This window comes from Grammomys surdaster, unplaced genomic scaffold (genome assembly GCF_004785775.1).
Source record: "Grammomys surdaster isolate TR1022 unplaced genomic scaffold, NIH_TR_1.0 171, whole genome shotgun sequence".
NCBI lineage: Eukaryota > Metazoa > Chordata > Mammalia > Rodentia > Muridae > Grammomys > Grammomys surdaster.
The window spans coordinates 3,953,040-3,978,441 of NW_021604619.1; the positions used below are offsets into that span (position 1 = coordinate 3,953,040).

The 25,402-nt window shown below is 32.6% G+C and overlaps 1 protein-coding gene across 1 annotated transcript in view; it reads right to left on the minus strand.

Moving 5' to 3' along the window:
* Positions 1-25,402, minus strand: part of Adgrb3 (adhesion G protein-coupled receptor B3) — a 691,333-nt gene that overhangs the window by 424,260 nt on the left and 241,671 nt on the right. Inside the window, exons 3-5 of the mRNA XM_028767232.1 lie at positions 19,760-19,870; positions 14,049-14,210; positions 7,785-7,949 (exon numbers count right to left, since the gene is read on the minus strand). Of these exons, the coding sequence (XP_028623065.1) occupies positions 7,785-7,949; positions 14,049-14,210; positions 19,760-19,870 (438 nt within the window). The remainder of the gene's footprint in view (positions 1-7,784; positions 7,950-14,048; positions 14,211-19,759; positions 19,871-25,402) is intronic.

Below are 25,402 nucleotides of genomic sequence, written 5' to 3' on the forward strand. Positions count from 1 at the left end.
AATAAAGTCCTCCTTTATAAAGTTTTCTTTGTCAGTTTTCTTCTTCTTCTTTTTTCACAACAAGCAACTGAAACACAGAGAAACGCCAATGCCAGTTTTCATGGAACTAGAAAAAAGAAATTTAACATTTCAATGGACTACTAAAACCACAAACATTCAAAGTATTCTTGATGAAAAAAAATGAGCCAAGCAATATCATTGTATGAGGTTTTCAAAATGTGTTAGATGGCTACAATAATCAAGACAGCATGAAATTGGCAGAAACATAAGGCTAACAAAACAAGAAATGCATAGATAGTCTAAGAGTAAATCCATGAACCTAGATCCCAAAGAGTCTATGTTTTAGAAGAATGATTGCCGAGAGTATAATCTTATTGAGAAATATCAATGGAGAATTGGATATCAATGGGTAGGAGAATGTAGCTAGACTCTGTCATTTCCAAAACATGACTAGGATGGAACCAACTACTAGAAGAAAATGTAAGGAAAATTCTTCTGAATATCAAAGCTGACCAAAACTAGAGCCAACAAAATTTTCATAAGTGAGCTTACATAAAACTAAGATTCCTACACTGTAAAATACACAATCATGAAATGAACGACAACTTATTGAGTGCAAAACATATTTGCAATCTCTGCACCTAAGAGGAATTATTTTCCAGAATATATATGGAACTCCATAAACACCAGAAAGACAAACAGTCCAAGTTTTAAAATTGCAACCATTTTAATTAGGTACATTTCAACACAAGACAAATTAGCATATCTATCTATCTATCTATCTATCTATCTATCCATCTATCTATCTCTCTATCTATCATCTATCTATATACATCGTATACATATACATATACATATACATATACATATACATATACATATACATATGACAAGACCAGATGAAACGTACAATGAGGTACTATTTTCATCCATTAAGAACAGTTTTCCTTATGCAGGTGAGAAAAGAACAGTCATTTTTATCCTGTTAGAGGGAATACTATTTAGTATATCCATTATGGAAATTGTTGTAGGTTTTCATCAAAGACAAAATAGGACTAGAACTATCATGAGATACAACAATCAATAATTTGAAGAATCACCTGTGTCTCTGCTTATTGCAGCAGTGCCTAGGAGGAGAGCCAGGAGCTAAGAAATGGAGACAATCTGTCTATCAAGTGAGGAATGAACAAAAACCAGTGTGGGATGAACAAATGGAATGTTACTCATCAGTAAAGCAAATGAAATGAGTCAAACATGAAATCATTATATTAAATGAAATAAGCCAGACATAAAAAGATACCTGTCATACGACCTTCTTCTATGTGTAAGTGTGTTGATCTTAAATACAGAATGGTAGTTTGCAGTATGAATCAAACTCCAGATCATTAGGTTAAGTAAAATAAGCCACACAAAAAAAGATAGCTGTCATATGACCTTCTATGTATAATGTAAGTATGTTGATCTTAAAAACAGAAGGTAGTGACCAGAGGCTGAGGGACATAAGGGGAAAGATGTATTGATGGAAACGAGTTACATTAAGATAGAAGCAAAACCTTCTGATATGCTTTACATAGTATTGAATGTGATGATAAGAATAATTTGTCTTCAGATCTTATTTAAAATATAACCCTTTTCTTTTTTTTTCCTCTCATAGAAAGTCATTTTTTAAAATGTTACTCCTCGTAATTTCTTCTAAGAAATGCACAGAAGTCAGAATCATCATTTTCTACGCCCCTTTCAATTCCTCCCAATTACATGTAAGGACTTGTTTCTTTTTATTTTTTAAAATAAATGTTAATCTTTCAATTTTAATACTCTCATTGTTCTAGGATCCCTTCTACAACAGCGAATAAGAACACAGAACAAAAAGACTTTACTCTGAAGCCGGAAAAACCTGAGAGATTGAACAGTGTAAGCAATGTGCTCCCTCCCACAAGACAGTCACAGGAGGCAGTTAAACTTCATGTCAGCAATTACACAACCTACCCGATTCCTTGGGGCCAGAAGACTTATACTGGCACAGGATGTGTTGTTAGATCTCTGGTATTCGTATCCTGCCATACATAACAAGGCCAATCTGGAAGAAATACTAACTGTCTCCTATTAAATTTTATATGACATCTTAGTAAATGTACTGTTTTTAGTCTATTCTCTAGATCAAAAGTTGTTATGGATACAGAAGAGGTAGATAAATTATGTACCCAGCCATTAAGTTTTGTATAGGTTAGATAGTGAAACTATTATTTCAGCAGTGATTCTGCCCGACTCTTGCTGAATGAGTAAATCTGACAGAGAGGACTTGTGAGCAGAAGAATCCTGGCATCTGCTAGTAAAGCAGTCTGATTTAATGGTGGAAAAGCTGAGGATCTCCAATTCACATTTAGCTGGGAGTCACCAGGAATCTGAATGATCCTTTCATAAAACACGGCTACAATGTTTAGAAAAAGCCTGACTTCTTGACTTGGAAATAAACAGAAAAATAAAAAAAAATCTATGTTTTCTACTTGCTATTTTCAAATGTACTATGATAAAAGTGGAAACAAGGTACAACATTATTTTAGAAGTTAGAAATGAATATATAAGCAAGTGACTCTAATAGAAGGAAAGACATCAAAGTGGCAGAAATAAAAAGCAGTACACAGTGCAATGCTTTTTACAAATATTGTATAATTAATAGGAAAAACTTATAAGCCAAGAACTTAAAAGATTACTGGTATAGGGTTAAAACTCCCAAATGACCTAGGAACAAGCATAATCATCACGGAACAGTCTAGAATATTAAAATGACAAAATCTAAATTAATGAAGAAACAGGTTAGTGGGACAGCAATTGAATGTCAAATGGCAACATTCTCAAGCAGAGAGAACTGCAGATCTTTGAACCAAGTGCACACAAGTACTTAGCATTATCCCACTCCCTGTGTCACCAGAAGGGCTCCCCACTGAGGGACAGGCAGGCTACTCTCCTCTGAGGGCAGGGAATCAAATTGTTGGGTCAGTAGGACACCTAACCCTGAAGTGTTCCAGGGCAACTATCCTCAGATAGCTCCCTGTCAGAATTTGCATAAATATGCAAATGTGCCTGGAAACTAGACTCAGGGAAACTCTCCACTGTAGGCACTGAAGGGATTCTGGGCTCACAGGGATATCCTGTTCTTAAACGATATCAGAATGACACTTTAGCCACACACAGGCAGTTGGTGAGTACTTGCACAAACCTGTGAGTAGAGTCTCTGACTTTTTGGGTAATTCTCTATGGCTCAAAAAATTACAACTTGAGTTTATTTGACTTAAATCTACCAAAAGACCCTAATACTATAGTATTGTGCTTATACAAAGCTTGCTAAATCTGCCACTCTATATCGTTTTATAATTTCAGGGTTTCTACTGAGTTTTAATCACATCATTCCTGTCACATAGATCATGAGTTCAATTTTTAAATAAGAAAAAAATGAGGAATGATAAAGGCAACTATTAGTTGTCAAAGTAAACATCACTAATTAACAATTGGAAGTGAATATGTTCTGGTTTCTAGATCACTTACTTCCTACTAAATCATACCATACTGCTTTTACATAGTGTATACATGGAATCTATATAGATGCTTTATTTATTTCGGTCTTCTAGATGTGACATACATGTCAGTGACATAGATTTATTTTATTTCTATCTCCTACATGAATACATCTCAGATTGAGAAAGTCCAAAGCTGAAACAAAAGAAAAGGATAATTTTGAGTCATTGGTTCCTCTAATCCTCAAGTGCTAGGACAAAAATATCATGCATAAACCAAATTACTAGTTTGTTAATTTTGAGGTTTGAAGCTTAAAAAGACTTAAGACATTATGAGAATTGTTTAAACTCAAAGAAAGTGATTTATTTTGAGGCTATGTGCCTATATAATTTTCATATTGGACATACAAGATAAACAAAGGTACATCATATCTGACATAATGGTGTAGCCAAATATCAATAAAATTCAAAACCACTAATGAGAAACTTTTCCCCACAGGATAATTTCAAATAATAGGACCATCAAAAGATGTATTTGATATAGTTAGATTCTATCTATGTAATAAGCTATCTAAGTCAATAGCTTACCTATTCTTGTAGCTAGACTATGATATAATTCTTTCCCTAACCCATCCATTCAACATTACTGTCGGACATTATTACGTCCATGTAAACAAAAACGAGATTATGTAAATAGTATGAGCACTCACACAACAAAAGATTCATTTTTCCACTAATATGAGTGACTAGTATTTCTTTACCAATTACAGAAATTCTTCCCTTGTCTCTACACAATGTATATGATACCCTGTCAGAGTAATCCTCCTTCCTTACAATATCCAATCCAGAACAGTGTTCTTCCTTCTTCAACCCTAATCAAAATACTTAACGCATAAACCTAATCCCTTATTAAGTCCTTTCTAATCCTCTCAAAGGTCTCATCGACAGTTCTCAGAGAGTAAGAATCACAATAAAAATGAAAAAGAAGAAAAAACCATAAAAGAAAATATGTCCTTATGAAAGTGCAAAAGATCCTATTAATATGTCACATTTCAAAAATGAAACAAATGTAGAAAAATATATATAACTAGAGGAATTGAAATGAGATTTAGAAATTTTGTGTTTATATAATAGATGTAGATAAGAATAAGTATGTATGTATGTATGTATGTATGTATGTATGTATGTATGTTCACCATAATTTGTTAGAGGAAGACCAGGAATCAAGTTGCGTAAGTAGGAAGGAAAATGAAGAGAAATTCTGTATACTCAAATATGTCAGTGGTATCACCATGGATAGAATGCTCAATTTGTTGCAGCAATAAAATTTCATGAAAAACAGCAACCAAGACACTATGGCTTGGATTCTGTTTGTTTTTGGCTTAGGTAAGAAAGGCAGACCACAAAGACAATTAAACACTAAAGGTATCTATTCAAATACCCTTCCACAATAACTCTAAACAAGCTGATTCCCACTGCTGCCCTCTTCTTCTGCCCATCTTCCCCATCAACGGCAGCCCCTGTTCTCAGATAAGACATTAATGTAGCAAGGGTGATGATGTTAATTATCAACTTAACAGAATGTGCAATTACCTGGGAGGAAAGCCTCAGGGCATAACTGGGAATGATTAAGGGTAGGTTTTGAGTTTGTCTCTGCAGGGTTCTCTTGATTGCAGTAATTGATGTGGGAAGGCCCACCTTAATTATTGTCAGGATGATTTTGTGGTCAGGGGAATCCCAGACTGTATGAAGTGAAGAAGCAATCTGAGAACTATCAAGCATTCATTTACTATGCCCTGATTGTTGACTAGATGCAATTATTCTAGATGCTTTAAAGACCTGGTACCTCAACTTCCTGACCATGGTGGGCTGCATCTTGGACTATGAGCCAGAAAAAAAAACCCTTCTCCTGTAAGTTGCTTCTGTCATGGCATTTCATCACAGCAACAAGGACAGAAACTAAGACAGTAACAACTAAAGAAGTAATGTCACATTTACTCTATCCTTTCTCTTTGTTTAGATGTGAGGAAGAGGGCTTTCCACCCACAAAGAAAGTGAGAGAAGCTGGATACGTCCTTAGGAAAGCAGTTCACGGGATATTAACTACTTGCAGTTGTATACCAAACTGCATAAGTGAAAAACATTTCATTATTTGATAAATAATACATGTCCCCCTTAGAGTACCTTATAAAGTTTAGAAACGTTTCTTAAAAGAAAGGGTCTGAAATTCTTTTCATATAGTATTTCATTGAATTATATTACCATATACTTCTGCAACTCACATGTTAAATCATAAAGTTGTGAGCACCAATGCAGTTTTTGATTTTGTATGTTTCTTCTGACATTGTCTACACCACAGACCAGGTGAAGCCAAGGAGACATACAGTAATAGTAGCCATTTACTTTATTGTTCATATATTTCCTATCGAATCTATATATCATAAAATAATGTTTAGGGCATCCCAGACATCAAGATTATAAGAAATGTTAGATTAAACTGTACAACCATCAAACTACAACAGTTAATGACATTAGGGTTCTTCATTCAACATTTTCTACACTTATATGTGTATCTTCTCAATTTCTTGAAATTGTGGAGTATATATTCTTTTTTGGCAAAGCCTTCTACCTAGTTTATACTGAAGAAGGCTTTGTGATCAGTGGAGATGATTGTTTAGCTATAAACAGTTATTTCTAAGGAGAACTCCTAGTGACTGTACCAAATGTATCATATATTTTTAAACCATACTAGAAAAAGTTCTAATACAGAATGAAAAATTAGAAATTCAACAGCTATAAGAATTCCCATTTAGAATAAGCAAATTGAAATAAAATATATGAATTTGAATCTTTTGTTGTGTAACTAAACCCCAAAATAAAAATGACAAGAGAAAGCTTAGGATGAATGAAAGCATACAAAGGCAGCTTACTTAAAGAATATGAACTAGGCCAAATTTCTAAAAAGTTCTGAATAAGCTTTGAAAAAGTCTAGGGAAAAATTATTGTATGTGAATATATGGGCCTATAGACCAAAGCAAGAAATACCAATGATGTCACAGATGAATTTCTTGAAAAGATTTATAAGTAATTAGCTATGATTTTGAGTCCTGTTATTTATAATTGAAAAAAAATATATATATATACATATTCTCACAAGATACATGAAAGTCATAAAAGTTTACATGGAGCTACATAAAAATTCTATTTTTAGATAATATTTTTATCTATTCTTTGCAAAGTTCATAAATGTATACATTATATTTCACATCTGGTCACCATTAATTCCTTCTGATGAGCTCCTTTCTTCTAGTGATCTCCATCCTATCCTATAATTTCTAAGACATTAAAAGATTGCCTTATAACATAGGCCATAGGGTTGAAGAAGAAGGCCATAGGGTTGAAATGTATAGAATAAAATGAATCTGTGTGTGAAAATATATATACAGAAAATTATCTGTAGTAGTTAGACCATGTTGCCTTCACACAGAGTAGAATATGAACTGATCTATCAAGAAATCCTTCTAAAAAACAGAGGAGGGAATTTTATTTAAAACACTGCCTTTTTTCATTCATGTTAGGTGCTTGCCATCCATGGTCTTGACTATAGCTTCCTGGGAGAAAATATCATTTATTAATTTACGAACATACAATTATTCCTTAAATTTTGAGCTCCTTGAAACCAGAAATTAGAATTTTTTTATTCTTCATGCTATTATTTGTTTGATGTTTGGCAATATTATGAAGACCTGATGACTCTGGGATGGTGGGCAGAATTCTCAAAGTTAGATGACGTAAGATGAATTACTAGGCAGAAAGCAAATGGTAAGATGGCATAAATACACTCTAAGAAAAACTATACAAACTGCCCTATGATATTTCCTTGACTGAATGAGCATGAGGGAATAATGCTATGATCCACAACTCTAAATCTTGTTAGTAATGCCCAGACTCACCTCAGTTGTGAGAACTCTTTGTGGTTCATCACGAAAGCTAACCCTGTACATATAAACCTTTATTTTAAAGCATTAGCATATACATATAGTGCAATATAGGAAAGATGAACACCAATTGGTACCACTCAAGTAAACGTACATCACTACAAACATGGGAACCAGGGAAATCACCCTATGTTCTCCAGATAAGAGACAGGAATGAGAGGAAACACTTTCCAGCAAGGCTCAAAGGGTTGTATGTTTTATGTTTGTCATTTGCACCAGGAACAATATATGAAATACATTAGTGCAAGCTTCATCAATTGCCAAATATGCTTACCTGGACAGAGGGCAATATTACAAGGCTTGTGATGAGTTTCAGGTCCCTCACAGGGCCTTCCTCCATACTGAGGAGGTGTGCATGACCTGGTTCGTGTTCTTTGGCCTCGGCCACATGTGAAGGAGCATAAGCTCCAAGGTGACCATTCCTCCCAAACTCCATGTACTGTAATAAAGCAAAGAAGCTTCAGCCACAGAGAAGAGAACCAAAGGAAAAGACTTCGTTCTATATAATTAAGAAAACAAAGCATTGAATAAAGTATGAAGATGTTTTGAAAACTCACTTTAAATAAAACTCTAATTAGGCATAGCCTTTTAAATTTAATTACAAAGTATATTAAAAGAATAGAAAGCTAGATGTACTTTTCTTCTACTATTGAATTATGTTTTAAACTATTCCCCCTTTCACCTCTTTAAGTGGAAATTCCTTTCTTTATTTCTCTTGATAAAAGATTTCTAAGTTATTTTTAAAGCGTGGTCACCTATGAAGAATAAGTAATATTAAATTTCTTATAACGGGGCTGAATATTTAGAGCTAAATTGGTATTTAAATAGCTAAGGAACAATTTAATTCTAGTACCTATGATGTTTCCAAAATATTGTGTGCCTGATAAAGGAAAAGAATTCCTGAAAATTGGTTATGCTTATTTTAAACATTTTAAGATAACTTTTTTTAAAAAAATATATTTTCATCTAAAATTTGGGGGCTACATTCTCTTTTGTTTGTATAGGAGGACATTTCAAACACTGTATCTATTCCCACAGGGTCCTTGCCTTCCCCATTTCAAGGTGAGCTCGTTTAAAAAGTCATGGAGCTAGGATATGATCATCCTCCTCTGCTAGTTTGATGGAACTGTAAATTCTCCTAATTATATTTCTTAAATAGCAACAAGTATAAAAACCAAATTATATAAACACAGAATTAAAGTAACCATGGACATACCAGTACTTCAACTATCTCATTACTTATAATTCATACTTGATTGGAAACAACACTATATATTTCTTCATAATAAGTATTGGATGTGGTATAAATAAATATTGGTATATCTTACAAAAAGCTCACTAAACCTCAGAGGTATAATCCCTTTTCTGAATGTCAAATTACTGCACTCGCTCTATTTATTAGCACCAGTGTATCGCCTCGCAAATAAAGCGAGCACAAAGATCCTAGGAGAAATGGCTCTATTGAGAACTGGCTCTCTTGATGCTAAGCCTCTGTCTACCTTAGAACACTGAGAAAGCCTTGAGTCCAGATGATTAAGGTCACTTCTGGGAGGAGTGAGGGAGTACTGATCCACGGGAGAACTGGCTCTCTTGATGCTAAGCCTCTGTCTACCTTAGAACACTGAGAAAGCCTTGAGTCCAGATGGTTAAGGTCACTTCTGGGAGGAGTGAGGGAGTACTGATCCACGGGAGAAAGGCAGAGAGAGGCTAACTTTCCTTCTCCAGCTGGATGCTCAAAGCACAAGTCGATATAAAATAGCATTGGTACTTTCTAAGTAAATGTGATATTTCTAGAATTTTCTTCATTTGTATGTTGCTCATGCTCTTCCATTGAAGCTGAAATCCAGCTAATCCCCCAGCACATTACCATGAGTTCTTATCAGTGTTGTGGTAAAAGTACTTAATAGCTGCACTTTTTGTGTCTTTAAAGTATATTATATAGTTTTACAAACCATGTTAATGCTGAATTGTGCCACAATGTATGTACATACACATCAAAACACAAGTACATTTTAATACAAAATTTTACATGATAACTTAAATGATTTATTACTAAACTTCAAAAGAATTCCACAAAAAAAATAGCATACCTTAACATTTAGGTAAGCCATTTCTTTCTACTCAGGTTATTGACTTACTGCAATAAGTTGTAAAACTGTGTTCAAATATTAAAAACAGCATCCCAACTAGAATATTATCAGTAAAAGTCATTTAATTATTCTAGGAAAGTCATTAGAAAGTCTTTTAAAAATATTATATAGGAGAAGTACCAGAGAATGGAAAAGCATATATATATATATCATGGCAATCTGCAAAACTCAAAGCTAACTAGTATCCGTTAATAAGAAAATATCCAATATCTGCATTTATCTATGCACACATAAATGTTATATAGTTTTTAAACATTTACATATTCCACATTCTCTAAGAAAAATATATAAATATATTTTATTTTTTAATTATATGTTTTATCTAGCTTTTGCATTTATTTTCAGTTACCAAACTTTTCAATTTAATGATAAACTGCTCCGCTATGTGAAGTATTAATGACTCTGTATTATCTCTTGTCAAATTATTATAGTACTCAATGTATACAACACAATGCTAGAAAACATTATTAAACAGCTAAACTGCTATCTATATTTGTGAACCGCAAAACATTACAAGGAATTTATTAGCTTAGTTAAATCATGATCCTGGAATCAGAAAATTAATGCTACTTAGCCATTTTACATAGTCTTTAGTGCTATACGTTACAGTTTTGTGACTCTGTTACATCATTTCAGATGCAAACTTCTATATGAGACAAGAAATTATTAATAGTTTGTCATTTTAGAGACTATTGATTTGGCAGAAAGTTAGCACACATGCTTTACAATATTTAGATTCTAAAAAAATATTAGAGAGGCAATTCAGAAGAATTTTGTTGAGATCAAGATTTCAATTTAATATAAAATTTTATATAAGGTTGTTTATTTTACAATAAAATATGAAAATTTATGAATTATCTAGTAAATTTGAGAAATAGAACTAATAAAATAATTTAATTGACATCAACTTCATCCATTTTTTTTTGTAGTTTTCTTTCTAATATTTTGTACCAGATATACTGTGATATTTTTGCTTGGTAAAAGCCAAAGAGAATATAAAATATATACAATACTCAAACATCAATCCCAGGTTTTGAAAAAAAATCTGTAAATGCTCATATGATTTAGGTTGCATTATAGATAAAATAATCCTTTTAAGTATAGGAGTTTTACTTTGGAAATAAGTGAATAATGACAACTCCAGCATTCATAAAAATAAATCCCAAACAATTCCATAGACCTATATTAACTTTTACAGATTAGTCTTTGTTTAGAACAAATCAACAATATCAACTGGAGGTAACTCTGACCATGGAGACATTGGTTGATATCTGCAGACAGTTTTGGTTTTATTAGTGTATAAGGAAATTAAGGGCTACTAGCATCAAATGTGTAGAAGCCACAGATGCTGGGAAGCACTTGAATGAGCAGTGTGGTTCTCGTGGAACAAAGATTATCAGGGTTGAAGTGCTGATGTTTAATCAGCAGAGGTTGAGAACCCTAGAGTGGAACCGAGACCTGAAATTCAGCTGGAACAGTAATTACGTAATCAAATATTACTCTCTACTTTTCCCAGTTCACTTTAAGAAAATTCGAGATGTTTCTCTTTGGGGGGATGGGGAGGACAAGTTATCAAAAAACCTGCCAAATAAAAAGTAATGTGAAAGGTAATGTGTGAAAGGCCCAGTGTGATTCGTCTTAGAGGATCTGAATAAAAGAAAAAATAAGTGAATAACAAAAATAACTCATTTGTAATATTAAGGCATTTCCTTCTTGATACAGATAAGCTTGGGCTTTCTGTTTCCACATATTTTGTAGAGGGTTAACTTTCTAGTCAATTTGTCCCTTCTTGTCCCACGTTCATTAATGAAATAACACAAAAAATAGAGTTCTCTAAAAAGGACAAGTAAGATATTGATTTGTGAGAAAATTTAAGGAGAATTTATTCTTTTAGATAGATGTTTATATTGATTCAAACACTTCTTAAACTTAAACCATTTAAAGATTTTAGTTTTCATTTTTATTGCTTTCATGGTATATCATATTAAAAATTACATTTACCAATACACTGAATGAAAAGAAACAGTGTATGAAAGAAACTCCTATTTCCTATAACTATGTAGTTAGCTGACATCTAAAAATAACGCTTCTGATATCTTGTATTTATAAAAATTTTAAAAAACCCTGAATTTAATAAACTGAAGTATAATAATGTTATACTTCTCTTGTGAGCAATATTCAACCAAAATTTAGAAAGACAAATATTTTATGTACTTGAGGTTAAAATAAAAACTTGCAACTGTTTCTATTCTTACACATAGGTAAGGGGAAGATATTTAAGAAATTAAAAACGCTGTCAATGAGACATTACTCCATTTTCTTCACAGGAGACACAGGGAGAGAGAACTTAGCCATTCCATATGTGGGTTAGTTTAGGGTCCTCCCACAGACATTCTATATTCCCAGTCAATGGTTTAATCATCTTCCTCTGATAGAGGATGAAGACTTCCTTATGTCACCCTTACAATTTGTGTAACTGGCAACTGGAAAATAAGCTATGGATGGAAGTTGGTGGAAAGCACTCTAGAGACAATCAGATTCCCACTTAAGAATATGTTTGCCATTAGACACTATTCTTGTCTTGGTAAATGATGTTGATACAAAGTACTTATCAGATACATTTATGTATCATTTGACTCAGACTCCTCTACTGATACTGTTTTAATTGATGAGAACAGATAATTGGACTCTGTAAATCATCATGTAAATACTGTGTTTAGGCTTCCTGGTCAAGTATTCTCCCAGAAGAGCTATGCTATTCCTATGCAAATAAGGGCCCACAGCATAATGTTTGAGATCTGTGGGTTTCACTATGTCACTCCAAGTCTCTGTCTCTGTGTATCTTCTTTTTATTTTTTCAGCTCATGTTGTTAAAATCCGTTTGGTCTACTACTCCCGCTTATAGACTTTGTCGTATTTATTCTTCCGTAACTGGCTAACAGTTTTTTCCCTTTTAGCCATATTATTTTTCATCCCATATTCTTTCTCAGTTAATACACTCCTACCTGACACCTACCTACTTTCTGTAGCAATTATTGCCCTTTTGTTAATAATTTTGTCATCCTTCCCTGGATAATCTTAGATTAACTATGTCTTTATCTGTTGATTTTCTACTTCTCAATTCTGACACAGAGGTTTCTCACACCTCATTATATCCTTCCCACAATGCCTCCCATTATTTCCTTCCCTCCTCTTTCCTCAAGGCTCATTGTTTGGTTTTTGTTTGCTTGTTTTGTTTTTGTTTGTTTAGTATTTATTTATTTATTTATTTATTGAATTTTTTTAAAGCCCTCATAAAATGACATTGTTCATGGAAACTATTTTGAGCTCACAATTCTGAAGTGCTGAGTGTATTCATGCTGTGGTCAAGCAGATCATCAGATGTCTAAATCTGAAGTTTTTCATCTATTGAATAACAGCTATCTCCCAAATTTCTTATCATTATTACATTTGCCTGGTTAGAAATTGACATGATTCCTGACCGCTCTTCCAGGTCCCTCAGTCTTATTTTCACTAATTGCAGAACCAGTTATTTCTGGAAATAGAGACCTCTAGAAAACATTTCGGCATGACACGAAGGTTGCAGGGTCTACTACGGTGATAAGACCTTTCTCTTGAACATCTCCCTTTCAAACGTTTCTGCAAAGACTCTACGTGTGAGCCTAGTATCAGCTGCAGCTGCACTCATATTACTTACAATCACCCATCCATCAAATGATGGGACACAACCTAAAGGCTTTGCTTTGGGACTGATTCAAATAAAATCCTCATTGGTTTGAGGGGATGAAACAAATACAATAAGACCTGGTACATCATTATTGATACACTTTTTTTGATGCAACATATATTTCACCTGAACCAGCTCCCTCTCTGGCATTTAAAGCAATATTTGACAGTGATGAGAAGAATCACTTCAAGGTAGTTTATGAAGTAAAACAACAGATGATTTTTAGATCTACTGCCCTTTTTTCTTTCAGATAGGGCCAGATGAATGGTAGGATTGCTGACTGACAAACTATGTCAATCACAGAATGATTTCATGTCATATTCTACTATACTTAAAATTTTTATTTTTTCTCATATATGCATTTGGATATTTTTACCACCTTAAAAATGCAGGAAAAATAACTGAATGGTTATACTCTTTGAAGTAGATACAAACATTTGAACCATATTTGGAGCAGAGAGATAGTCACTTATCTAACACCCTGACTATTCAGAAAGCAAATATGATCACATATAGAGTAAAATATCACAGTTGAGAAGAATTACACTTATAAACTCTAATGAAACACCTCTATCCAGTTCATAGGAAAATAACAAATTGTTCCAAATGCGTAGCATGACACAATTCAAAACATCCAAGTCGTAGTTGCTGCTAACACTACCTGGACAGAGGGCAGTGTTATTGCAAACCCTTGATTCTCTTAATGGGCCGCTGCAGTGTGTCCCGTAAGGTGATACACAAGTTCTGGTTCGCACCTGCGACCCTTGACCACAAGTAACTGAGCATGCGCTCCACTGGGACCACTCTTCCACACCAGATTCACCTGCGTGCAAGACAACAAATAAACATGAAATACTGCCTTGATTATTCATCTCATAAGCATTGTACCAAATCGACAGCATGGCATGCATGAATAATACAATAATGTAAATCTATGGCAGTGAATCAAAATGTAGAAAACATTTCATAGGAAAATGAATTTAGAGGGATGTATACAATGCCAATACAAAGACTGTTTGTCATGACCTTGTTAGCAAAATGTTCTTTACAAAGTCCACTTTGCTATCAACACTGTGAAGGAAGAAATCGTCTTCAAGAAAAATAATTGTGGAAGGAGTTTTACCCAAGCCTATCAAGGGTGATGTATTTGATGCCAAAGGATTCAGAATGTGTTTCTAAGCATACGCTGTGACTTTGGTGAGCAGAGATGTATTGATATGTTCAGGTCTAGTTCTTTGTTGTAAAATGTACTTTCTATTGCTAAATGTTGAGTGCGTCTGAACTACTGTGCAGGTAGACAAGTTACTCCAAATGGATTTCCTACTTTTTCAACCTATAATAGCTATTTACTTTAGGGTAATTTATTTATATCTCTCTGCTCATCATTTCACATCTGATCTAAAGAAGTGATATTTTTCTACTTACAGTGAGTGAAAGTGTATCATTTCTATTAACTGAACATAGAACTAAAATTTATTCCAAAACAGGGCCCTAAGAAGCCAATTAATGTCAGGTTTCATAAACTTTTTGGTGCTTGGCACCACACTTAAAGCATGCCTAGTTTTCTCATCTAAAAGCCATGTCATAAAGAGATATGCATCATCAATTTTTAAAACATCTGGGATGGTCTTCTAATATTCTGGCATCATTTCCAGGTTGGATTTTAAAACCTGACTTGAAAATTTGCCATTGCTTTGCACCAAATTCCAGTTGAGCTATATCTGGTTAGTAGTGTGTATTTAAGTTAAGCATGCATATGGTTGGCAAAATGTTTCACGGGGGAGGGGTTTTTCAGCACTTTGTATCACTACTTATGCAGAGCAAGGAGCAATATATTTGTATATCATGTATTCTGTCCAGAGCAATCTTTATCAATTTAATTCCAGAGGCAGAAATGGTAGTTCATTTGTCTGTCTTGTTTTGGAGGGTTACTCAATGATTCAGAAAGTGTTAATCAACATATCTGATCTAATAATAGATCACTCTTAATTACTTCAGTATTTTTACATTTATAAATTTACATATAACTTTTTTCAGAATTATCTACTTGGATGTCTCTGTAAATAGTGTTTGAAGTACCATCTCATAATTTGTCCTATTATATTGAATAATACTTTAGCAAAGTAAAACTCGTGCTTCTGGTCCCAATAGTATGACAATTGTTAAAACTATCTATATACATTTATATATATATATACAGAAGTGTACTTAGTAATGAAAACTATAAGCTTAAGATTAGGAGAAACATGTACTTATTGACATGCCAACCTCCTTGGGATGTGACTGAGTTAAATGCCATGGCTCTATGTTATTAATTACAAGCCAGACAGTTAAGAACAATGTGAATTCTGTAGGTGAAATGACAAAGATTATCAATAAAATTAGTTCTATTTTTCCACAAACATGGTTTACTTTCTCTCTTGCATTGTCAAGATAGACATTTTTTAAAAAGTAAACTTAGCATGAATTAATACCAAGGCCCAATTTAATGCAGCCTTGTATAGGTGACTTAAAATCTGATTTGTCGCTACATCAAGGATTCTGCATGACACTGGACACGGTTAGCAATGATGCCACGTCATGAAACATCCATATTTAAGGCCAAGAGCTAGCCTTCCTCACAGTTCATGTTGAAGATGAAAAATTAAATGAAATTAAGCATATAAGAATTAATTCTTTAATTTCATATTTAAGATTCAAAATTTGCCACTAAAATAATGGTCTAACCATCAACTTGATCTTGTATATCCAATGATATTTTCGTTGCAATTTTTATATTATTTTTTCTAACGTGAGCATTATCTAGCAAAGGACATTGATTTATGTTAGAAATAGTTAATATATTTTATAAGATAGGTATTTTATTGACTCTTAAAGAATAAAGTATAAACTGAGCAACATTTTCAGTATATGTATTTTTGGAGATAGAACAAACTGATCTAGTCTACATGTAATTTAAAAGATGTGCCAAGATCATGTAGAAAACTTCTTTATTGAAGGCTATATTAAGGCTCTTAATTCTGAAGCAAAGCCGGAAAGGAAAGGAGAACACTATTGTGGTCAACTGTACATTGCCTCTGGGGCCTTGAAAAATTCCATGTATTTTATTTTATTTTTTGAAACTCCTTAGCAATTTACCTTCCTCAAAAGCTACTAGTTACAATTGAGTGAGATCATGTGAGATGGGGAATTTAAAATTATGAACAAGATATTAATATAGTTTTTGCTGGTATGTTAAAGTCATGAAATTAGAAACACATTTAATATTACATTCCTATTTTAGATCACATATTATATATTCCCAGTACAGACAGGTTTTCTCACATAGTAAGGGGTTACTTTTCCAAACCTGTTTATAAACTCACTTAATGTCTATATTGCTCAAAAGTAAGAACCATTAAGATGTCTTATTCCAGCTTATTGGCACTTAGCTGGAGTGTATCCCTAAAATAGACATATTTAGTATCTGATTTCATTTTCCTTAGCTATATATGTAGATGTCCAATTTAGGTTTTTATTCTAATTTATTTTATTAGGCATGAGATGATTTGGCTGTATGTCTGATGGGTACTATGTTCCTGCCGTGCCAGCAGAGGCCAGAAAGGGTGATGGATGCCCAAGAGACAGACATCACAGATGGTTGTGATCCTCTATGTGAATTCTAGGAACTTAGCATGGGGCCGCTGCAGGTGCAATGATAGCTCTTATCCAGTGAACTCCACTCTTGGCTTAGGCTTTTATAGCCACTTAGTTAATGTTTAGACTTGGCTCAGTTACTAGCACTAGTAACAATATCCTAGTTAATACTACATCATAAAAATATCATTTAAAAGTATCCATTCTGTCTCTGTGTAGTAAAGCTTATTTGAAAGTGAAAGTATGTACTGATTGTATCGATTGTGGAAGTCACTAGACTTACTTGAGAAGAAATAATGTGTGGTAGATTCTGATTTCTTTCTCCCTGGTTAATATAACATGTTATGGCATTTTATAATTTTATTATTGAAATTTTCTCCATCATAACATTTTTCATTCTCAAATTATGCTTAGCAAAATTTCATGACTGTTTACACACAATATTGATACCTTGATTTGAGAAATGGACATGTTTTTTAATAAAACATTGTTTTATAAAATGTTGTTATTTGATACCTCCATTAATTTAGTCTATGTGAACATCAAAAGAAACAATATTTGAGAAAAATCTTTTTTAGTTTTATAAGCGCTTAGTATTCAATTATGAATCTTGAAAAGTACTTAATGTAATACATTTCCTTTCTTAGTTCAGCATGATAATTTTATACTAAAGTAAGTACAAAAAACTTTTTTATATTTTCATATATAATGCTTTAATATGAATTTATGAACCCTATTTTTCATAAATTCAGGCATCAATCAATAGTTTTAGAACTTTAATTTTCCATACTCTTTCTGTATTGTTAATGACATGTGTGAGTGGTTTTAAAGTTGGTCACAAATCTATTTGTTCAGTGTGTCCTTTACTTACCAAGTGACTTGTTAGTAAAAAAAAAAAAAAATACACGGTGTAGAAAAAAGAATGACTGGAAAATCAGAAATAAATGTAAAACCCGTGATTACCAGTTCCCCCTTTTAACAAAACAATATTCTTTGCTATTTAAAGTTGTTAAAATATTTGGGCAGAAAAATTTTCACAAACATTAAAAAGCTGTATTTAAAAAAATGCTGGACTAAATTGCATGGTATTAAATTCACAAACTAATATTACTCGATCACTGGAAATTTAAACCTATGGTCCTCCATTTCACTCCCCCTTGATGACAAGCTTTAGGAATTACTGTAAACCAATTTTGGTATGTCTTCTGAATAAAAGATGGACACATTTCTCATATGGCACATGTCTCCTCATAGGGAGATGCTTAAGGGACTGAGTAGTCAGCCAAGTTTCATCTCTCCCTCGAGAGCAGGAATCCCTGAATCTTTGCTTTCTGCTTCAATTATTTTTCTTGGTCTCAGACAAAAACATATTTAGAAATTCGTAAATTCATTTGAACCCTGTAACACATTTTGGATTTGAATAAGGAACTGCTTATAGCATAAATCTCCCATTAAATAATGTACCCCAAAAGCAAACCAAAAAGAATTTTTCTTTTCTGGATGTGGCCCTAATAGATGATGTTTCTAAAATTTAATGTGTGCACTTATAGAGTTTATTCTATAAATTGTGCTCATAGAAGCTGAGTTATAATTAATATATTAAAGTATATCTCTCATCTATTACCAAGTATGCAACTTAACATAAGCATCTTAATTTCTAAGCAGTCAGTTCAGGTCTAGTGTTCTAAACAAATTCTACCACAAACACATGAACTGAAAAAAACATCCATTTTTTTGAAGATTTAATTAAAATTAGGCTGAATATCATGCCACATATCAGGCCATATACTTGTGATTTCCTGCTAATGCTGAAATCAACAAGGACGGAATGCATACCATTTTGTAAAGACTCATATAAACTCAGTTTTCAGTTTTGAGAAAGAAATGTAAATGTTGCACATGTTTGCAATAGAGCTTTAAACATCTCCAACTGAGAGAGAACCCATGCCATGTCACTGGGCAGAAATCTAGACCATTTACTATGAGCAGCCAAATTAGAGCTGCTGTAATTTATCAAACTTTATAGATTATTAAAGCAGAAATCCTACATTTACATATCTATTCATGTATATTTATAATTTTTAAAAATTATGTTAAGTAACACACATTTCAGTGACATTCACATATGTAGAGAGGTTTGAATATACAATGATTGATATAGGATTGAAGAATTTTATAAACCAGAGAGTCAGTTTGGTTGGTATTTAATTAGATGGTCAACTTTTTACTATTTATCTTTTGCAATCAGTTTATTTTCATATCATATATTAAATTATAAATAGTCTAACATCTATATGTTTTAACAAGCAATATTTATAGATAATAGGACATTTGGAAGAATATTTATTATATCAAATTATGTTAAATTTCATACTCTGAGTCCTATTTAAATTATAGTTCTTGAAAATTCCAAATCAAATAATTCTTAAAAATGTAACTTTATTGCTTTCCTTTAAAATTGTAATGATCCGTTTTAGTGGTTAATTAACATAAGGAGATAATATGGAAATTCTAAAGTATCCCATACCAAAAGCAAAGTAAGTCTTACACATTTTGTTTGCATATTTTTCATTCACAGCTACTTTATTTATGGACTTTAACTGGTGACAAAAAAAAAGTGGCTCAAAAAAAAATCAGCTCCAAAAACTGACAGATGTGCAGCAAAGGATCATGAAAACATGCAGTGGTTTCATTAAATTAACAACAATACATAGAAAAATGTAACTAACGTATTACCAGTTTGTGCCATAAATTTAGCAGCATCAGCTTGTTCCTGAGGGACCCTTTTTTCATGGACAGATCGAGGTCGCTGACTTTTAATTGTATGATCTCCCATCATTCCAAATTCTAAAGACAGAATAAAGGTATATGAAAGCCTGCGTGTAGACATTTCTCACAAATTACATCACTGTCCCATGCAATCAATATGTTCCTACCCAGACCTAAAAGTTATGAATAAATACACAATTCTCACTTTTGTATGCTGATCTCCTTGGAATATGTCTACACTTAATCTAGAAAACCTGCAATCATGAACAGCTTTCAAGAAACAATAACAGTCAGTAAATAATACAGCCGATGTAAAGTCAACTCAAGTAACAGAATCTATTTTACCCTTCTGTAATAATGTTCTGAAGCCTTATATCTGAAGAAAAAAAAAATACAACCACATTCTTAACTATTGTTCCTGAGGTAATTCTGAATGGATGTCTGCTGCCTATGGTTAAACATTTTTTACCCCCACAAGATTTCCAGCACCTTCAAAAGGAAAGGACAGCTGTGTAATCTGGGTTTCTATGGTATGTATTCCGAGAATAGATGATTATTTTTTTCATCTGAAGATGAGGAAGCCTTGGTATGCCTCAAGGCTCACAAAAAATTGGTAGCCTCAGTATTTTGATTCTTACCTTCCCTGATTTAACTAATTCCTCACCTTCTCTAATTACATATAAAGCAATGTTGTCTTTTCAAAAATTGTATTAAAATGAATCTAGGTTTTTTGGTAATTAATTGTTCTATTATGAAGCTATTCATAAAGGCAAAAAAATTATCTGTATCTAGCAGATAATTAGAGAGGAAGCATGGAATTTAAAATTTGGTGTAGTGTGTTTCAAAAAATAAATGTGCTTAAAGAGATTGTATGCTGAGGACTCCTGATTAGTGTGTGCTTGTTGAATTGTTGAAGTGAAATGACCTAGTAAAAACAAAGTCTAGCATATTGAAAATTTGATAGCTCTAATTCTTAACAGTCAGGTAGGGAAAGGATATTCCTAGAGAGAATGACATTATAGTGCTGTTTCTTACATGAGGAGTGTTACTGATCTCTTGATGCTCAATACTTAAACGTTAAGAATGAAATTTTGACCAATAGTTTTATTACTTAGCCTTTATCTCATCCATTTTTAAATGTACTTCTGGTAAAACAAAATATTTGCAATGTATTTTGCAGGTGGCTATTCTACAAATCCTTACCTTTTTATGTCAGAAAATAAGTTAGCATGCAATCTGTCCAATCAAAATTCCACGCAATTATATCTCAGGAAAAACCAACTATAAAGAAATTTGTTCTAGATAGTTTACTATAGAGTTCAGATCCTGAGATGTCTGAGTGGTCTCAATGTGGTTCTCTTTTTATCAATTTGTACAATATAAAAAAATAGAAAATGGAAATATTTATAAAATGTCAGTAAAATTGAGAAAATAAAATCCATCACCTTTTTTTTTTATCCCTGTCAACATTCTTTCATTCATTTCTGTGTAAACTATATGCTGTGCAAACCATTTCTTACTGGGCTTATAAGAAGTGTTTACTCTTGATCTTAGTCAAAAGGCTGAGAAGCGATATAAGATGTGTCTAATTACTACTATATTTACTATTTAGAAAATTTTTATGGTAGTTATTCACTGGTATATATTTAAAACTATTATGAAATTGAAATATCACTGTATCTTCAATAGCAAACAAATATTAGTGAGTATGTTTTATTAACACATACCAACTTTGTACTTAAAATTATGATTTAACTTGATTGTTCTGCAAATTTTTAATCACTTTCAATATTTACATCTGAGTATATATTTTACAGTACAGTTAGGGACTCTAATGCTCACTCTAAAGTTGCTTGACACAATAATGCAATGGATGAAAGAGAATGCTTACTCCATGTATACAACTTTAAGTTACAAAGTAATGATAGAACCAATTTGATGGGAGACCATTCTGAATCTTAGTGGCAGCACAATGTTAATCTGTAATCTATCTATCTGGAATCTATTGCAGTGTTAAAGGAAGTATGATCCTGTAGCTTAAGGTTGTCAGTTCACTACTGGAATAAGCTAAAAATAAGCATGTTAAATTTCTAATGATTTCTCCAATATAGACATAAGTTAAAGAGTTATTTTTAAAATAGAATTTAGGCTATTATTTTAGATTGCTAGCCAAGAGATTTCTATATGCCAAAATATTTATATTATAAATGATACTTCACTATTCAGCTTTAGTGACTACCTGCCATCAATTTTTATGTCTATCTGAACATTAGCTATGATGCCTCATCCTTCATTGTAACATTTAAGAAAAAATCCATCAAATATTTATGTATTTATTTATATCACATACAAACAAAAGTTTAAAATGGAAGTGTTGATTACTGTGGTAATGTAATTTAACTAGAAAGTTTTTAACGATCATCGTTACTTTATTATTTTTGTTTTGTAGTGGAGATTAAATCCAGGGTCTTAATAGAAGCTCTCTACCACTGAGCTACATGTGAAGCCCAAAACAACAATTAATATGTGGCCCTGTTATAGACAAATAACCTACAGTATGTAAGATATACTACTGATTTTCTTTCTTAGAAGGCAAGCAAACACTAGAGTGGCATTTTAAAATATTTCAGACATATTTATCCAGATTAAATTTGTCTTAGAATCTTAAATATACTGTTATAAAACAAAGAGAGTTTCTATGCAATGTCTGTATTCTAAGTTGTTAGAAAATACGCATCTCTTTTGTCTTATTTTTAATAAATAGTAAGATTAGCAAACAATCCATATCTTACAATGGATTATTTTCAAAGCATTTATGTTGCCTTTCATTTCTTTCATGATGGCCTTATCTTTACTTCTAGTAATAATAAGGGCCAATCTGATCATTCAAATGTAAGAGACAAGGCTACTGTACTAATGTGTTTTATGCGGTCAGTATAGTTTATTGTATTATGATTTCTGGATAATATAAAGTCATCATGAACGGTTGATTGGTTCATAGTCATACAAGTCTGCATTGGCAAAGATAATCTACTACATTAGTTACACAAGGAAAATCAGCAAATAAAAACAATGATCTGCCTTGGCGAAAGCAATGAAAAGCCAGGTAGAAAATCAAATGAAAAAGTACAGAGTCATCGGGCATATGTGCACATGGTACATGGCTTATGGAAACAAAGACTTATTTCCTTTGTCTTTATGTGGATGGCATTGATGAAGCAGTGAGTAAGTAGCTACTTATGTAGATGAGCCAGAATGATTGAAGATGACTTGCAAGTTTTAGGGTTTTTCCCTAGTCCTTCACTGTGCTTCTCGCTAAAGGCAGGAGTTTCTGAAAGTTAAATGTATGAAGGAAAGGTTTTGAAAGTCACTTCCCTTAAGTCTAGGCCAGTGACTTGATTAAGTACCTGATCTGTAAGAAACATAGACTTCAGTCTTGATTCTTGATCATCAGTTATGGGAATTTTGTTTGGAAAGCAAGGGAGACACTAATACATGACTTACTTTATCAAAAAGTTTAAATGTGTCTACTCATTATTTGGCTGTTTATTGTGATGGTGCTAAGGAGCAGGCATTAATATTGTCATTTAATATACAGATTGACTTCATAATTTGCAGTATTTTTGTTTGCATTTACACCAACAGCAACCTAATCCAGGCCATTTGGCTATATACAAAGCCCCACTTATACTGCCTGACTTATACCGAACAAACTGTACTGCTGCTTGCCAGGGAATTAGACCTTTGTCAAAGTATTCCTCTACTGGAAAGGGATGCTCCTAGGACAATATCTGTAGAAAATCCCCTCTCCAATTTCAACTTCATCAATAGCACCCGAAACCACTTTGACAATAAAGTATAAAGGAGTAACCTTTGTCATTTTGAAATACTGATTTGCCTAGTACCACGAAAGAATTTGTATTTTATCTATTATATAGATAAAATTTGTACAGTATATATTTTATTTTTCCTATCACATAGAAACTTTTATTTTATTTTTTACATATTCTTTGTATGAGAATGGATCACATATATCCCCAGCTGTCCTGGAACTTGTTATATAACAAAGGATAAACATGAACTTGACCACCAAACTTTATACCCAGCCCACACAATACAACTTTAACACAACTAGAAAAGTTAAATGAGATTTTCTTTATCAAAATGTAAGCAGGAGAGAATATCAAATACATTGCTTGTTGGCAAATGAAAAGTCTATAGTTTAGTTGCCATAAGAGAGTGCTAATGACCAATGGCGATTGAATTTGACATTTAGTTTCAGATTAACTGGAAATAAATGGCATAATGATTTTGCATGTAAAGACTTTTTCTGTATGATAAAGTTGCAAAATATTGAGATAGTAAAGAAATACTCAGACTACCACTATTAGGATGTAATTTTTGAAAGTTGAGGTTGTCTAATTTTTCTAACTCTTTGTAATATATGCAAACTATATTTTCATATTCTCATTCTAAAAGCATTTGCTAAGTGCTTATATATCCAAAATATTATGAAAAGACAGAAAGGGAAAGAGACAAATATTGAAGCCTTCCCAATGCAAGTTCTTCCTCAAAGTAGCATGCATTATCAAATACTATAATTTTTAATTAGATGCATTAGCTAAAATCACATACAGCACCTTAACAATACTTCCTATTGGTTACATATATTCTACTCTTCTAAAGAAGACAGAGAACTGAATCAAAGACCAGAAAATAACTTTAAATGAATTCAAGAGTGAACATTGGAAATAAATTAATAAACGCTGAAAAATATTGAAGTGAAATAAAACAGCAAAACAAAACATAGAAAGGAATGAACCAGATGTTGTCTGTGAAGCCAGATATTACCTTCAGGAAAACAGACTGATCTCAGAAGTGAACAGGAAACTTAAAGCTTTGGTCAGAAGATACATGGATTTGAAGATCACTTTGCTCTATTTCGTCTGTGTTTGCTTATGTGTATTTATGTGTACCACGTGTCTGCAGTATTTTCAGAGTCTAAAGGAGTGCATTAGATCTCTGAGGACTGTAGTTTCAGATAAATGTAAGCTGCCTTGCCGTCCTATTTCCAGGCCCAGTACTGAGAGAAGAGGCATCCTTTGTAGGTTTTTATGTGTGTGCTGTGAATCTGAGCAAGGGTCTTCATGCTTACTTACAAGCCCTTCAAGGATAGAGCACCAATAGTTTCTCTATAGAAGTCTATTGTTCTATTTTTTTTGTTTCCTATTTTATTTTTTTAATAGACAAGCTTTAGTTTGATATTTTGATAGATCTTACATTCAAATACATCATGGTGATATGCATTTTATTCGAAATTATAACAAAATTATTCTCATATGATTTTGTTTTACAGCTCATATTATATGGCACTTTTAAATTTACTGAGCTATTTCTTACTTATTATCCTAACAGTAAGCCATAGAAAAATTTGATTTAAAGCAATGTTACTACACAGAGACTTACAGGAAATTTTATGAGCTATTGCACAAAAATATTATTTAAGGGAATTATTTAATAGAATGTTCCAAAAATAATTAGTATATTATTTTATAAACTGTTATGCCTTATTGTTATATTAATAGAAGATAAATGTTATCCAAATTTAAA